General features: G+C 38.9%; 2 protein-coding genes across 3 annotated transcripts; both read left to right on the forward strand.

Annotated features, from left to right (window-relative positions):
* Positions 1 to 748: 748 nt before the first annotated feature.
* plagx (pleiomorphic adenoma gene X) lies at positions 749 to 10740 on the forward strand. Of its 2 annotated transcripts, XM_017487803.3 has the most exons (3): positions 749 to 982; positions 5603 to 5669; positions 5764 to 10740. In XM_017487803.3, exon 3 carries the CDS (start codon positions 5810 to 5812, stop codon positions 6956 to 6958), a length of 1149 nt encoding a protein of 382 aa, XP_017343292.1. In that variant the 5' UTR covers positions 749 to 982; positions 5603 to 5669; positions 5764 to 5809; the 3' UTR covers positions 6959 to 10740. The 2 variants fall into 2 exon arrangements, with proteins under 2 accessions (XP_017343292.1, XP_017343291.1); XM_017487802.3 differs by having other exon boundaries at positions 5603 to 10740.
* A 3008-nt stretch (positions 10741 to 13748) lies between these two features.
* On the forward strand, positions 13749 to 17496 carry trappc6b (trafficking protein particle complex subunit 6B). Its single transcript, NM_001201221.1, is given in 6 exon segments — positions 13749 to 13961; positions 14197 to 14264; positions 14877 to 14994; positions 15182 to 15265; positions 15621 to 15714; positions 17205 to 17496. Coding segments are annotated over 6 exon segments (498 nt in total). The 5' UTR covers positions 13749 to 13859; the 3' UTR covers positions 17237 to 17496.
* Positions 17497 to 18108: the final 612 nt, after the last annotated feature.

The raw sequence follows: 18108 nt of genomic DNA on the forward strand, positions 1-18108 counted from the left end.
GTATTGTTTTGTTTTGTTTTGTTTGAAATAGAATTTGACACATTTAAAAATGTGGCATATAGGTGAACATATGTATATTTTTAATCCTATATGACAGATTTAATGAAGACTGTATGCATTTTTTTTTTTTGTCTGAAATGTTAGCTTTTCAGACAAAAAAAAAAAATGCATACAGTCTTCATTAAATCTGTCCCCTGGCAACAGTGGAGGTTGTTAGTCTCCTGCTCATATAAATAAATATACATAAATAATTTAATATTGTGTTATGCTTACATATAACTATATATATATATATATATATATATATATATATATATATATATATATATATATATATATATATATATATATATATATAAAAGTTTGACTGACAGTTTATTTAGAACATTTGGCTATTTTATATTTCCGAAAAACCGTCAGTCGACGCTGTGCTACTTAACCGTTTGATTCGACTATATTTCTATGCATATTGCCATGGAAACGGAACAAAGATTTGAAGTAAACGTTGAACAACATTTTTAGACATAAAATGACCTAAAAGCAAAAGTGAGTAAAAACAATCATTTAAAAAAAAAACACACACACACACTTTGGGATTTATTTCCTGAGTACTCAAAATAGTTGAAATGATGATTTACTGAAGTTAAATAGAGATGAAGGCTACAAAGCCATGCACGAGCTATAAAAAAAGGAAACGAAAAAAAAGGGCGTGACGTCACGTTCCCACAATGCACGCGCTCTTCTTCAGCAGCTCGAGCGCCGCTGTGTTTAGAGGGAAAACACCGCAGGCCTGGACAAACTCCAGAAAATAAAGAAAAAAAGAAAGACGGGGGAAATGAAAAGAAAAATGAGAAATGTATTGCAGTAAATGTTTTGGGTGCTGATGGATGCAGGAATGGCAGAGCGAGCGTGTTTTTCGAGCCTGGTTAGTGATCTGATCCGGCACACAAAGTGGACTTTTGCTGGGCTTTAAAGTTTTGTGGTGAGTGCTGCTCTGATGTTTTTAATGCATTTATAATTATTATTTTTTCCCCCTTAAATATCAAATGAATCCGTGGTTCAGATCAAATCTGGTTAAATATCTCATGTGCATAAATATTTATATAGATATTATTATTTTAATTTTTTTTTATGCATAATGTAATTTTTCGATTTAAAAGTGGGGGGAAAAGACTTGCCCGGTAAAAAAGAAAAAAACAACAGAAAAAAAAAGCATTTCGATGACTAATGGTTGAACAAACCTTCACTGAGCATATATACTTTACATATATAATCTATTTATATCTATAGCACATAAAGTTGTTTTTGTGCTTTTTCTCTGATTTTTTCGATTGAGAAAACTTGTTTTTCGATGGATGCCCAAATATGCATGTGTAGTCTAGATGTTTTGTTGCAATTGTGTGATGTGAATGGTGTGTGTGTGTGTGTGTGTGTGTGTGTGTGTGTGTGTGTGTTAGCTGTAGCTGCATGGTGGTGGGATGATGATGATGGGGGTCTAATGCATGCAGCATTACACACTTCTGCTGACTAAGAGCAAAGTTGTTGCACTGAATAAAAAGTCTCTCTCTCTCTCTCTCTCTCTCTCTCTCTATATATATATATATATATATATATATATATATATATATATATGTATATATATATATAAATCTCTCTCTCTATATATATACACACACAGTATTTTACCATTAGTGTCATTTGCATATAAATATTTCCTTTATATTCCACTTTATATACATGAAAAACATCCAAGACATTTTTGTTTCTGGTGCGTTTCCTTTTCTAAAGTGTCAGGTGGTAACCAAATGAGATCGAATTGTTTATATAGACTCTTTCAAATCTAGTAACTTTTACACGCTTCATTTTTTAATAGTTTGAAAAATATCCTATGTCGTGACAGATTTGAAAGAAGGGGAAAAACCCACAAGTATATTTTTTAAGCATATTTAAATTCATATTACAGTCATAGCCTCTTTTTTTTTTTATCTCTTCAGAATTTTGTAAGATTTTAAACATACACAATATAATCTGTAATTGTTATGTCTGGGGTTTTTGGGGAGATTCAAATTATACTGTAATTTTCACTGCAGAATTTTGACGAAAGGAAAAAAAAAACCCCAGTTCTTCTAGGATCGAGACATTAAACATGCATAAAAGAACTTGTAATGATTTATATATAATTATTTCTCTGAGAATGACGTTGCACTTGATTTTTCAGTTGTATTCCATTAGTTATATCGTAATAATTATATTAACAGGCTACACTCACTCGCCTCTACGTAAGATCTTTTTATACGACCCTTTTCATATGGGTGAAATCCTTTCTAATCTCTAAACCTTATGTTTCTGGTAAGCATCTAATTAAGCAGAGGAATTTCAAGTTTATATTTGGTTGTAGCTGAACACTGGATTGAATGAACAGGAAAAAAAGAAAAAAAAGGGCACAAAAAAAACCCCAAACAGTGCAAGTGCAAATGGAAAAATTTTATAGACAGCCTGCTTTAAGTGTACGGCTTTGTACCTGTGCGTCTGTTCCATTTCCTGGCCTTTGATTCATTTCCCTATCTTGAGCATGAAGACTAAAATGAAACGGATCAGAGTGCAACTTAAACAGTTCGAAGGGGATAATATAACAGCTATAAGTTAGAATAAGTTTTATATAACTTATATATATGTTTTAGAAGATTTTTTGTTTAATGGCGGAAGAGTTTAATATAGTAATGTGGTTATTACACGGTCATACATAAAGTTAGTACAGTACAATGCAGTTTTGTAGCAACTCGGTGTTTCATATACACTCACCGGTCACTTTAATAGGAACACCGGTACACCTGCTCATTTATGCGGTTATCTAATCAGCCAATCATATTTCAGCAGCATAAAATACAGCTCAAGAGCTTCAGGTGATGTTCACATCAAACATGTATGTTGGTCGGGCTGCTTGAGCATTTCAGAGACTGCTGATCTTCTGGGATTTTCACACACAACAGCCTGTAGAGTTTACACAGAATGGTACAAAAAAAAAAACATCCTGTGAGCGGAGGAGCTGCTGTCTGAAACACCTGGCTGATGAGAGAGATCAGAGGAGAATAGTAACTCAAATACAACTGTGGTGAGCAGAAACGCATCTCAGCATGCACACAATATAAAAACCTTGAAGTGGAAGGGCTACAACAGCAGAGGATCACATCAGGTTCAAGGACAGAAGAACAAGAACAGGAATCAGAGATTATCATGGGCACAGACTCACGCAAACTGGGAAGTGGAAGACTGGAAACAGACCAGCTGATTTGTTTCAGTTTCGATCCAGATTGCTTCCACTGTCCAGTTTGGTTGAATCTGTGCCTATGTTGGCCTCAGATTTAGGGATGGGGCGATATCTTATCGTTTGAGATATACCGGGAGAAATTCTCCCCGCAATAAGAATTACTCTTCCCGTGATGATAACGATAAAGCCTAGTTGATGACGTATTTCTGTGGGCGACGTTCCGCGACCCTTTCGCATCAAAACGAGTACGACGGAAGGCGGACGTGAAGCCGAGGAGGAGTTTATCGCTAAACGAGGAGCCACCTCTACAATCTGGAACTGGTTTGGTTACAGAAAATCAGTTTTACTTTTAGATCAGTGTTTGTGTTTCTGAGGCTCTCAAGATCACAGCTATCACTTGTAGCTAAAAACAGTGGTGTATGATGCTATGTTTATATCGTAACTGATATCGTTATCGCAATAAATACCAGAAAATATCGTGATATAGTTTTAAGTCCATATCGCCCGTCCCTACTCAGATTCCTGTGCTTGGCTGACAGGAGTGGACCCTGATGTGATCATCTGCTGTTGTAGTACATCCACTTTAAGGTTTGATGTTTTGTGCATGCTGAGATGTTTTTCTGCTCACCATGGTTGTAAAGAGTGTTATATGAGTTATTACATCCTTCCTGGCAGCTCGAACCGATCCGGCCGATTTCCTCTGACCTCTCTTATTAACGAGACGTTTCCACCCACAGAACTGTCACTCACTCGAAGTTTTTTGTTTTTCGCCGATTCTGTGTAAACTCTAGAGATTGTTGTGTGTAACCGCACGAATGTGCAGGTGTACAGCTTTTCCTGATCAAGTGGACAGTGAGTGTATACGGTCCCCTCCGAAAGTATCGGAACGGCAAGGCCGGTTTATTTTATTTTAGTCTTTGCTGTCCTGTAGACCGAAGAGATTTGGGTTGGAGATCAAAAGATAAATATGAGAAGAGAGTTTAGAATTTCAGCTTTTATCTCCTGGTATTTATGTGTAGATGTGTTAAACGACATACAACACACTTACAACGATGTACTGAGCAACAGACATCAAATGGTCGGCTAAAGAAAACAACAGCAGCTGATGACAGAAACATTGTGAGAGCTGTGAGGTAAAACCCAAAAACAACAGTCAGTGGCATCGACAACAACCTCCAAAGGGCAGGGCTGAAGGTCTCACAATCCACTGTTCGAAGAAGACTTCGAGAGCAGAAATATAGAGGCCATACCACAAGATGCAAACCACTCATCAGCAGTAGGAATCGGAAAGTCAGATTGGAATTCTTAAAGAAATACAGAGATGAACCACAAAAGTTCTGGAACCAAGATTATCCTCTACCAAAGTGATAGAAAGACCAAAGTGTGGAGAAAGAAAGGATCTGCTCATGATCCAAAACATACAAGCTCATCTGTGAAACATGGTGGAGGTAGTGTCATGGCTTGGGCTTGCATGGCTGCTTCTGGAACATTCTCACTGATCCGTATTGATGATGGAAATCATGATGGTAGCAGCGGAATGAATTCAGAAGTGTACAGGAACATTTTATCTGCCAATTTACAGAGAAATGCATCCCAATTAATCTGGAGGAACTTCATCACGCAGCAAGACAACGATCCAAAACACACTGCCAACTCAGCAACCCGACCCCCCCACCCCCGAAACAACCAACAACTGAAGGAGGCTGCAGTAAAAGCCTGGAAAACCATCACAAAAGAAGAAACCAACAGTTTGTTGATGTCATTGAGTCACAGGCTTGATGCAGTTAGATATGCAAGAGATATGCAACCAAATAGTAAGTGTTATTTACTTTAATTTACTTCAAGGCTTATTTGTTTGTATATTAATGCTCACCTAAAAATTCGGTGTTCTAATACAAAATGTTCTATGTTTTATTTTGTTTAACACATCTAGATGTACATACCAGGAAATAAAAGCTGAAATCCTAAACTTTCATCTTTTGATCTCCACCTTTTGATCTCAAACCCAAATGTCTTTGGTGTAAAGTACAAAGAAATGAACCGGCCTTGCCGTCCCAATGGTTTTAGAGGGGACTGTATACGTATGAAGTGCAGAAAAGAGTCGAGTAGAGAGCTTTATTGTAATTTTAGCCTTATAGTATAATATATAGTCGAATGAAATGGTGCAATATGTAGTGCAAATTGTGAATGTTCCAGTGCAAATGGACAACAGAACACAAGACAATAAATGAATGCTGAGTAAGTCGACTCAGTACAATAGAAAGAGCTTAATAAATACAACACCTGGTCTATAACTAAAGCTAAACTTTATCGCATATTTGTGTCTTTGTGCAGGATGTTGAATATGCAAAAGGACTTCCAACCATCTCAAGAGAAGTTATATGACAAAGTTGGATCTCTGGTATTCTGAATCCCATCGACTCTTATATATGTATATTTATACATAATCGTAAAACCCATCATAATCATGCTGTGCAAAAAATGGCTTCTCCTAGATGTCCAAGCACAAACGTCCTAAAAACTGCTCGTACGTATGAAACGATGTTCCATGGAAAGGAGCAGCTAAACAGCCACCTACAGACTCATGACTCCAACAAGCAAGACCTGCAGTGTGAAGAGTGTGGCAAACACTACAACACTCGGCTGGGTCTGAGACGCCACGTGGCTACCCACGCCACGTCTGTGACCGGAGATCTTACCTGCAAGGTGTGCCGTCAGGTTTTTGGAAGCATGCCGACTCTCCTCGAGCACCTGAGCACTCATACCGGCCGACCTCCACCAGGCGTAGCCGTGCGGGAGCGAAAGCACCAGTGTGAGCGCTGCGGCCGGCGCTTCTTCACTCGAAAGGATGTGAGGCGTCACGCTGTGGTGCACACAGGCAGAAGGGATTTCCTGTGCCCTCGCTGTGCTCAGCGCTTCGGCCGACGTGACCACCTTACACGCCACTTGAAGAAGAGTCATGCCCAGGAGCTGGACGTCCTCACGTCTGCACCCTCCAGTGTGGTAAAGGAAGAACCAAGTCTGACCATGTGCACCTCGGGATCCCCTAAGGATGCCTCGGAAGCCTTTTCGATGGGTATATTCAACCCCCAAGGTCTGCAGGGTGCCTCTGCCTCCGGGGTCAGTCACCATCACCCTGTGGTGCCTGGGTCCCTATCCAGCCCAATGGGTGTGGGCTGCTATTTTGAGCCAAGCAAGCACCAGCCCCACCAGTACCACGAGGCTCAGCGATACCAGCCTGCCTCCGCTACCTCATATCTGAAAGCTGAGATGGAGAACTTCCTGAATGAGCTCCAGTGTGGCCCGATGCCACCTCAGGCTACAGTTGCAACCTCTGCATCCAGACCGAGCGACCTTCTTCCTGATAGTCTGGGAGGTCCGAGTGCCCACTTCACCCTCAGGAACTCCTTCACCACTGCCGAGCCTTCGCCTACCGCTGCTAACGTGGACCTCTCACCACTGCTGGGCTTCCTGCCATTTGGCCTCCCACCGTACAGTTCAGGGGGCCTTGTGATGGGATACTCTACCACTACCACAGATTGCTCGCCGACTCCTACCTCTCAGCTCTCTGGGCCACTCGCCTCGTTTCAGCCACAGCCGCTGCACGAGCCTCAGGCCTTGGGGCATTTAAATCAGCCTCCTGGTTTCTCTCCTACTCTACCTCGATTCCATCAGGCCTTCCAACAGTGATGTTTCTTTTAAAACCTGAGTGACAAGTATTCTTGCCAAATGGCATACACATAAATCGAAGCGCTCAGTGGACTTGTTCGATTGAAGGCTCTTACTTTACAGTTACTGCTCACTAAATTCTGTAGAATAATAATAATTTCTGAGAATTTTGGATTGACTAGAGGTTGTTTTAGAATAGTTTTGACTTCGTTTTTGTTTTTGTTTTTTCTTAGTAGGTCAACAGTTTATTTGGTTGTAGTGATTTTACGGTGTTATTTAGATCGATTTAGTATTGAGAAGTCCGCATTGAACTAAACTGAGGAAATACGATGCTGTGCGAAAACTCAGAGACCACCGTTTATTCAACTTCCGGTCAAGATGGCAGTTCAATGAAAGTTCTTAATTTCTCCACATCAGTAATGCAGGAAACGTGTATTTAACTGGAAACTAAACAAAAGCCGTACAAAAGTACGTGAATTTATGTGCGCGTGGATGGATTCCTGCTTAACACACAGTGTTCCTCGGATACTCTCCACTGCAATTCACGCCAGAAGCCAACACAACTACGCTCTTTACAGTTTTAAAGCTAGAATTTGTACGCCTTCTTTAGTTGGCCCACTGGGGGGGGTGGGATCTAAAAAATTAAGAACCCATACCTTTTGCAAAGAACTCTTGAAACAGGTTTACTTTGTTAACTCTTTACTTTGCGGAGTTTTCCATATTTCCAACAAGATGCAGCTGCGATCTCTCAACAAAAGGCGTTCCTAAAAGTCTCACTGACATTACGTTAAGACTTACCGTTTAAAAGTGACACTCGCGTTCGAACAAGGCCGTGTGCGTCGAAAATAGCTATAGGAGATCTTTTTGAGACGGATACTTACCTTGCATATGGAAGTGGAAAGTCAAAGGAAGTTATGTTGTAAAGCACCGGAATTTCCACATCCTGATGTGTGGAGAAACGGAACCTTAACGATGATGGCTAACCCTAACTCTAGATCACTGCATAAATAGTTGTGCCCAAAAGTTTGCATACCCCTTGCAGAATCTGTAATTTATCAAAATTACCCCGTTCAAAAGTTTACATACCGTTGATTCGTAATACTGTTTGTCGTTACCTGGATGATCCACGACTGTTTTTTTGTTTTGTGATAGTTGATAGTTGTTTTGTGAGCTGTTAAACTTTTGAACAGGATGATCGGTGTGGTAAATTGTTAGTATTTTGTCTTCTGGGAGACATGTAACTATTTTATTTAGTGTCTGAAGGGTAGTACAAAACGAGAAAAAAAAAAAGATCTTTAAACAAAATTATAACAATTTACACCGATCATCCTGTCCAAAAGTTTACATCCCCCTGGCTCCTAATGTATCGTGTTGCCTTCTTGAGCATCAGTGAATGTTCGCACCTTTTGTGATAGTCGTGTACGAGTCCCTCAGTCGTCCTCAGTGTGAAAAGATGGATCTCGACGTCATATAGACGCTGTTGGAAAGGGATCACATATGCAGAATATGCAGGAAAAGTAAAGAATGTGCAGGTCCTGGAGGATTTTTCTGAAGAACAGTGGGCAGTTTAACCGCTCAGGACAAGCAAGGGACTTGTGAAGAACTCTCACAAAACAAAAGAACATTCGTGGATCATCCAGGTAATGACACACAGTATTAAGAATCAAGGGTATGTAAACTTTTGAACGGGGTAATTTTGATCAATTCAGCTATTATCTTGTCTTATGGACTATATGTAAACATCTGTTATGTGAAATAGTTTATACAGGACAGCACTAAATCAAAGAAACAACATGGGATTTTTATGATCCCTCTTATTTTGTTAACAGTATTAAGATTTAGCAGATTCTGTAAGGGGTGTGCAAACTTTTGGGCACAACTGTATCACGCTGAGATGAACGGTAGTTAGAGATGGCCAAAAAAATCAATCATAATAAATCAAGCTCCACTCTTGTTTTAAATATGAATATCTAACACTGAGAAGACAGCTGGGTCTGAAAGGATGTCAAAAAGCCTTTTCTGAAAAAAAGTTTTTAAAAAGAATTTAAAAATAAATACATTTTAAACCACAAGAAAGGAATTTTTGACAGTATGTACACTCCCAAGAAAGAAACAGAAAAACTCTTAGGACTATGACGAGGATCAAGTGGAGTTTTTTGGAAGTGCAACAACATCGGAAGGCATTGGGATGCTGAATAAACGCTGATAAATACTTGGAGAATATAATGCAATTTAGACCGTTTTCTGGGAACTAATTCATTCTACAGCGAGATAACGAGCCCAAGCATGGGGCTAAGAAGATTGAGATGAGGTGTCGAAACTAGCTGCTATCCCAGAGTCCAATTCTCAATATTAACAAACATCTTTGGGATTCTTTTTGGGTACTAGAGATGTTATCAAAAAACAAACAAACCGTGGTATCATCCTTGGGGATTTCTTTAAGAACCGCACACAGAGATTGAAAGCTGTAATAAAGATAAGGGTAGACATGCTAAATACTGAAATGTCAGATCTTTAGTTGTGCGGCTTAAGTGTGTACGTTCCCGGAGTCACTTCGACACTGAAAAACAAATTACGTGCACTTGATGTCCATTTTGGCTGGAAATGAAGTAAACAAAAGGGTTGTCTCTGACTTTTGCACAGTTCTGTACCTTGTAATATTCTTTGGATAAAGAGACTGGATTATCACAGTGTTCTCCATTGTACAAGCACTTTTTCTCAGTCAGAAGCACTTCCATGACTTAAGAGTCAGTTTGAACTGTGGTCTCATTCACATCTCAACTCGCAGCTCACTCAGTACATAATCTACCTCTTTTAGTGGACTTCTCCGCAGGGGAGCCTTCTTCCTATCATGATATTGGCTAGAGACGCAAAGTGAATCCTTGTACGAAATGATGTAGTGGATGTAGAGAACTTTTTTTTTTTTTTTTTTTTAAGTGGGGATTTTAGAGTGCATTTCAGTAGTAATGAAACTGAGACAACTATAGATTCAGGAGTTATCAAAAAAAAAAGTAGCTTTTATTCTTGGTGTTTTAGCATTTAAGGTGAAATTTAAACATGTGCTGTTGCGTTCTGCAGATTGATGACGTACGGAACGACTGTAAAGAGTGAACGCCAATTTCGTTCGTCTCGTTCCCTGTAACTCTTCATTTCTCTCTGTTCATTCCAGAAAGTTCATTGTAAAAGCAAATGATTTCAAATATAAAGTAGCTAACAATGATGCTGAAAATCGGATCGCTACTGAAGGAACATATGATTTCTGGTTCCTTACAGCAGGAAGTTACTTCACTTCTTTTTTTCTTTTTCTTTTTTAGCTCATCTGGATTTTTTAAAGACCCCCAAGAGAAAAAGAAATACTGTTTTTGATCCTTTTATCCAATCTAAAACAAAGTATTTTGTCTTATGTGATTTCTGTTGCGTTCCTCTTACGGATGTTACATAAATTAATGACACCATTTTCTGCAAATGGCACGACTCCGGAGCAGAAGTTCATTGGCGAGATGAACTCAGTTTCTGCAACAGAAGGAAAACAGGCCTGAGTCTAAACGGACTGGAAACCAATGTTACTGTGATGTGTTTGGACTCAGACGTAAACTACCTCAGACGTATCTGCAACTGTGTTTATGTGGGTATCTCACTGGAGTAAGATGGTTTACATCTTTAATATGTCCAATCGTGGCACTTGTTGTCTTTCAATTGGCCTTTTGTCAAGTCTTTTTCACGTTTTCAGGAAAAAAAGGCTGAATTCATTTAATGTACTTAGTAACAAATTCATGGATGACAGAGAAAATAAAATAAAGTATCTTCAAGACTTCCGAGTATTTTCATTCTTTTAACCGACCTTATAATTAAATAAACAAGTTTGTGATCTGAACTAACTTTTTGACTGCTTTTCGAGAAAGAACAGCATATGAATGTATACATATTTTGCTCAAAACATTCTTCTAGACTTACAATTTAGCACACTTTTGATTATTTTTATTGATTTATTTTTCTTTGCTTTACAGGAGAAATGTGTTTTGTTTTTATTATTTAAGAAAATGATCAATGCCTTGGTGGTGTAGAACCAATTTTCCAAAGATTACCATTTTTAGTTTATTAATGAACGATACAATACTTTTTATCCTTTTATATTTACATTCAGTGTTGTGGAACGTCCCTGAAACACGTTTCTGGTGTCATTTATGTTACACTTAGGTTTTTTTTTTTTGCAGTTTGATATGGTGTATGCAAAGAATCTCTAATATAAATTATCTAACCTGATGTTCAAAATGAAGTAACTAAGTCTGGGGGTGGTTAGTTCGTTAGTTGTCCCACTGAGGATCAAGAACAAACCTCTCAGTAGTGTTCCCTATCAGAAAAAAACTTTTAGGAGGTTTTAAGAACCATTAATTAGCCAATGAAACTTCAAAGGAACCCTTGAAAAAGTACAAAGTACCACAGTTTGAAATTGCTGCCAAGTTATAGATATTAAGAAAAAAATAATTACCAATAATTTGGAGTTTGTGACATATCATTACCCAGTTAATACACCTTTAGAAAAAAAAAATCACTTCAGTGGTTCTTTGCCTAAAATGAATGTTTTTTAGTTTCCACAAAGAGGAACCCTAAAGATAGGAAAACCCTTTGTTGACACATTTAATTAGATCGTTTATGAATACGGATGCTGCATGGTTTTAGTATTGTCACTTCTTTAGTCACAAAATGTTTAATGAGAAACGGGGGTCATGAGTGCCGCCCGTTTCAACGATGTGAACAGGAAATCATAATAAGATGAATGTGATGGGGAATAAATAATCTGCAATTAGCGGTCTCACTGAAGATGCATTTTTGTTAACTTTAGGAAGGCAAATTATTTCTGAGAAATGAATTTGGTTTGTAATAATTGTAGTATAAAAATAGTGTCATAAATGTATTATAATTGAATCAAAATAAATTATACAGTATATAAGGGCGTAATAGAATTACCTAAAATAAAGTTTTTCTCATATACGGATGCGTAGATGCTGAGTCATTTAACTCGCCACCTTCTGAGGGGAGAACAGTTCCACCTAAGGTTCTTTGGTTATTCAGTATATTGGATCTGTGCGTTAGGTCTAATAAACCTGCTGCTGTCTGTGTCATTAATGTTCATCAAACAACAAAAGACAAAGAGAAAATCACTCACTCACTCCTTTGATAGAATAACTTCAGTAAATGTAATAAGAATCAATGTATATATCATACAGTGAAGTCTTTTTTTATTTTACATTTAATTGCTTTATTCAATTTCTGTAGTATTTCTTACTTGAATATTACCGATAGACCTACCCGAGAAAACGTATCGTTATCGTGAAATAAGATTGTAGTTGTATCGCCCGCCCCTAAACATTAGCATTTGGTGATTCCAGTCTTGAATTTCACGTAAAATGTGAAACGTACTTCTTAATGTAGTAAATATCATTAACCCTGCTGAGAAGGATTATTTTTTATTCACAGACAGATTAAAAGCAGTAATAAAGCGTGAAGCTTGTTGTTATGACGTGCTGCTGATTGTAACTCCACTCTGTAGTCTCTCTCTCAGACTATATAACTGTGGGGGAGAGGCATCAAATCACTGAAATGTCAACTCCAACTGGAGGACGCAATATAGTGTGATACAATAACAAAACAGGTTCGTTTGTATTTTCATACACTTGTAATATAATAAAAATTTCTATATCCCTTTTCGATAGGAAACTAGTTGAGGTGCTGATGACATGAAATACAAATATTAAATGGCAATGGTAAGATGTAATAGTGGTATTTTTTTGTTACATTTATGTTGCCATTGGTTTGTGAAGGTTAAAATATGAATATAACAGCTCAGTGTTGAGTGTATAAATTGCAATTTCAAATCTTTTTTCAATTTAATTACTTTCTGGACTCGATTCGGGCTCGGCCATTAAGGACTTGGACTTGGGTCCAACTTGGCCCCTTTTGGACTCGGACTCGGCCATTAAGGATTCGAATTTGGGTCCAACTTGGCCCCTTTTGGACTCAGACTCGGCCATTAAGGACTCGGACTTGGGTCCAACTCTGCCTCTTTTGGACTCAGACCCAGACTCGATTGGTTAAGGACTTGGTCGCCACTGGAACTCGACAAAGGTGGACTCGAACCCGACACTAGTGTTAACTGTCAAGGACCCTTCATGAACCCATTTTATGTTTTAAGTGCATCTATATTTAAGACCATACGCTTAAACATACACTTCCTCAAGGATTTAATTACATTTAAGGACATAGATGTGTGGGGGCTTCAGTACTATAACTCAAGTGGATTTTTGGATGTTGTATTTTTGACTGTAATATAAAGAGCTATTTCACTGAAGGGAAGCTGTAAGATCATCTTTTCATGTTTGACAACGAACGTGAGCAGAAACAATGACCTGCTTGTTTCAGCTCATTTTAAAACCAAACGTACTTGATAACGCTTTTATAATATTTCTAACACAGCCAGCACTGTGAATCGTTAGTTATTGTATTGTAATTTTTATTGTATTGTTATGAAATTGTTAACATTTCTATTTTTATTTCTACGTTCCAAACAGGCAAATGCACGGACAGCTAAAGCAACCCGGAAGCCCAGGCGAAGGACTCTTGGTTGATTCTCAAATGACTCCCTAGTGTACACATAGTGCACTAGATAGGGCGTAGAAGCCCATAATTCACAACCTATTTAGTGCACTTCGGTAGGAAGTTAGGAGCGGTTTGGAGTTCAGCCACTGGTTTGTGGGAGTTTGGCTCTACTGTGTGTTTTATGGCTTTTATACACATCTGGGAAGCAAAAATAGATGTAACCGAGCAAATATATTTTATTTATATATATAAGTCGCTGTTGTTGTTTGTGTTAAAAAGCTACAGATGATAACCATATCCATGTACTAGCTGGGTAATTCGCTGGATGAGTGTTTTCTTCCCAGCAGAAATGGCAGACGAGGCTCTTTTTCAGTTCCTCCATAATGAACTTATACAGTATGTCAACAACGCAGAAAGCGGAGAAAATGTAAGATATAATATTATAAAGTTACAGGTTTAATCTATAATAATATTATTTTACAAGGAGTTAAGTTATAAAATGTTAGTTTTAGGTTAGATATAAGTGTTGAATGCCTTTAACTAACTGGTTGGTGTCAGTTGGTGATATTTCAGTGTAATTAAATGTATATACTCTCTGTGAATAAATGTGTCTTTTTTTTATAAATTTCTTAACAAATATACGGAACATTTTTCGTGTCCAGGAAAACGGACGGTGTGTTTCTAAGCTTGAGAACATGGGATTTCGTGTGGGACAAGGTCTCATTGAAAGGCAAGTCAATATTGAGTGTGTATTTAAATATGGCTGTAATTATTTAGTTTTTTTCATTGTATAATATCTTCTATCTTGATTAATCAAGTGACTGACAATTCTGCCAAGACAAATTTCACATAGACGCAAAACTAATAAGCATAATTGAATTGAATTAATTTACTGTGTCACTATTAGGAAATCTTTGCCCTGAAACACATTTGGGGGGGGGCCACGGTGGCCTTGCACCTCCGGGGTTGGGGGTTCGAATCCCGCCACCACCCTGTGTACATGGAGCGTGTATGTTCTCCCCGTGCTTCGAGGGTTTCCTCTGGGTACTCCGGTTTCCTCCCCCAGTCCAAAGTCATGCTTTGTAGGCTGAATGGCATGTCTAAATTGTCCATAGTGTGTGATTGTGAACTGTGATGCGTTGGCACCCCGTCTATCGTGTCCCCCGCTTTGTGCCCCGAGTTCCCTTGGATAGTCTCCAGGCTCCCCCGTGACCCTGTATAGGATAAGTGGTACGGAAAATGAACGGATGGAAACACAAAATATGTTTAGATTAAGTTTAAAACCTTTTTGTAAAACTATAACTGATCACGGTGGTGGTTACTGTCTTTACTGCCTCTATAGGTTCACCAAAGACACAGCACGTTTCAAAGATGAGCTCGACGTCATGAAATTCATCTGCAAAGATTTCTGGACCTGTGTGTTTAAGAAGCAGATTGATAATCTGAGAACAAACCACCAAGTAAGTGTGCTCAGGTCAACTTAAATCATCATCACATCCGGTCACGGACTGAATGTGTTAATGGGTTGAATATCTTACTGACACATTGATGTCCTGTATACATAGACACATTTTTACCTCAAATACAGCAAACAGGGTGCAATGGTGTGTAACTCCACTCATGTGTCTCATACCCTTTTTTTTGTAGGGCATTTACGTCCTACAGGATAACAAGTTTCGGTTATTGAACCAACTGTCTGCTGGTAAACAGTATCTGGAACATGCACCAAAGGTAAACAAGCCCCCTGACAACACCGTCAGTGTATGAATTAACATCTTTTTAAACTCTTACAACAACCAACAAATCGTAAATCCTTTCAGAAATGGAGCGCCAATCTTTATTTCGCTATTGGATGGGACACTGGTCCATTGCAGAGTGCTACACACACGCATATATAAGCATTCACACACTCTTTCACACCACTCTAATTGCTGCCATGTTTATGGGAGGTCTGAGGAAAGCAGAGGACACACACTCCTCATGTATTTCTCTTGGCTTTCAGTAACTTTACTTTGGTTTCACTGAAAATTCACACTGTCTTGTTTTCATGACTATACATTTGTGTTATTTGTTTCATCCTGTGCAGTATTTGGCGTTTACCTGCGGTCTGGTGAGAGGAGGGCTCTACAACCTCGGTGTAAAGAGCATCGTCACAGCTGAGGTGTCCGTCATGCCTGCTTGTACGGAGCACTGTTTTTATGATTATACACAAACATATACACACACACACTAAAGTTTACAGTTCCTTCATAAACCAAGTTAGTACATCAGCTCCACTTGATCCAAATAATCACATGGGCGAGCGAGACTCAAAGTTGAAGAGCGAGACAGAGAGGCGAAGAGAAGGACGTGAGAGACAGAGAGACAGGATGGAGACTGAGAGAGACACAGAGAGGAGAGGAGTGTGACAGACAGGAGAGAGAGAGAGAGAGAGAGAATGAGTGGGAGACAGACAGAGAGAAGAGAGACAGGATGGAGATAGAGAGAGAGAGACAGAGAGAGAGAGAGAGAGACAGGGTGGAGACAAAGAGACAGAAACAGGATGAAGATTGGAAGAGAGAGAGAGAGAGAGAGGGTGGAGACAAAGAGACAGGAGAGACAGAAACAGGATGAAGATTGGAAGAGAGAGAGGGAGGGAGGATGGAGAGAGAGAGAGAGAGAGAGAGAGAGAGACAGGGTGGAGACAAAGAGACAGGAGAGACAGAAACAGGATGAAGATTGGAAGAGAGAGAGACAGGGTGGAGACAAAGAGACAGGAGAGACAGAAACAGGATGAAGATTGGAAGAGAGAGAGGGAGGGAGGATGGAGACAGAGAGAGAGAGAAACAGGATGGAGACACAGTGAGGGAGAGAGAAACCAGATGAAGATTGAGAAAGAGAGAGAGAGAAGCAGGATGAAGAGAGAGAGAGAGAAACAGGATGAAGATAGAGAGAGAGAGAAACAGGATGAAGAGAGAGAGAGAAACAGGATGAAGAGAGAGAGAAACAGGATGAAGATAGAGAGAGAGAGAGAGAGAGAGAGAAACAGGCTGAAGATAGAGAGAGAGAGAGAGAAACAGGATGAAGATAGAGAGAGAGAGAAACAGGATGAAGATAGAGTATGTAGACAGCGAGAGAGGATGAAGGCTGAGATAAAGAGAAAAAGACAGGATGGACACAGAGAGGAGAAGAGAGTGACAGACACAATGGAGAGAAAGGATGAAGACTGAGAGACAGGCAGAGGAGCAGAGAGACAGGATGGAGACTGAGACATGGAGAGAGAGAGAAATGCAGGATGAGACTGAGAGAAACAGGATGGAGATGGCCAGAGAAAGAGAGAGAAGCAGAGGAGAAGAGAAAGACAGACCTGTTAGAGTCAGAGAGAGAATGGATGTGAGAGAGCACAATGGAGAGGGGAAGAGATGGAGACTAGAAACAGGATAGAGACAGAAGCAGAGAGAGGGAGATGGAGAAAGAAAAGAGAGACAGAGAAAAAAAAGAGACCAACCGAGAGAGAGAGACATAGGGAGCATAAACAGGGTAGTAAATAAGGTACTGGTGTACAGCATCAGCGTGACACTTCCTGCTCGTCCTGAACTCTTTGGGAGGATTAGTGATCACTGACTTAATATTATTTCACTACCAGCTCATTTTAACTGACTCACCCATCTGATTGTTCTTCTCTCTTTAGGTAAATTCCAGGTGATGATCCAGAAGATGTAAAACACTGAACATAAGAACAAATTCCTTATAATATATACACATCAGTCATCGTTTTGTTGACTTTTGATTTTATTGTACTATTTTTTTTTTTTTTCTATTGAAGCTTGTCATTGGTTCCTTGCATGCAATTTACATCATGCTAAGGTCAAGCCTTGTTGTAATGTGTTCATTTGTACCATAACCCTGATTTATTACTAGTTTTACACCTTATGTTCTAAAACAAATTTGCACAAGTTATCATTAAAATGTGTTGAGTTGGAGTTTTGCACCATGTTTTATTTATATGTGTGGGATATAATATTGGCTCAGCTAGTTGAATTAGTTTAAACAAGCGTTAAGCCATACCTCAAAGTGCAGTCCAACGCATTGTTTTCGGTTGGATTTAATAAGACTGCTCATAAGACTTATTTCTCAGTTGCTTTGTTTACTGACAAATGAGTCTTTTGGGATAAAGTTGCCATCCTGCATTAAAGGAAAAATCCACCCTGAAGAGTTTACACCAACGTCGCTGGATTTCTCATTAATATGGTGTTTAACCTCCCTGGAAAATGAGTAAGAAGAAGTGGGTCTTCTGTATTTGCGGGCTAACAGCAAAATCTGACCCTTAAGATTGAGTTTGGTTCTCCTATTAAACACCATTGCAACTGCATTAGCAATGTCTACCTGAGACAACAGCACGGCAGATAACCTTTAACTTCCAACAAATCACAAACTAACTACTAACTACATCATGAAATTTCAATATAAATTATTATTATTATTATTATTATTTATTTATTTATTTTTTTTAAAGTTCTATCACCCAGGCAGAATTGTACAATAATTACTTGTTTCCCGTTATTGTAGATTGACAATCGATTGCTTTAATGGAA

The sequence above is a fragment of the Ictalurus punctatus genome, chromosome 15 (assembly GCF_001660625.3).
Source record: "Ictalurus punctatus breed USDA103 chromosome 15, Coco_2.0, whole genome shotgun sequence".
NCBI lineage: Eukaryota > Metazoa > Chordata > Actinopteri > Siluriformes > Ictaluridae > Ictalurus > Ictalurus punctatus.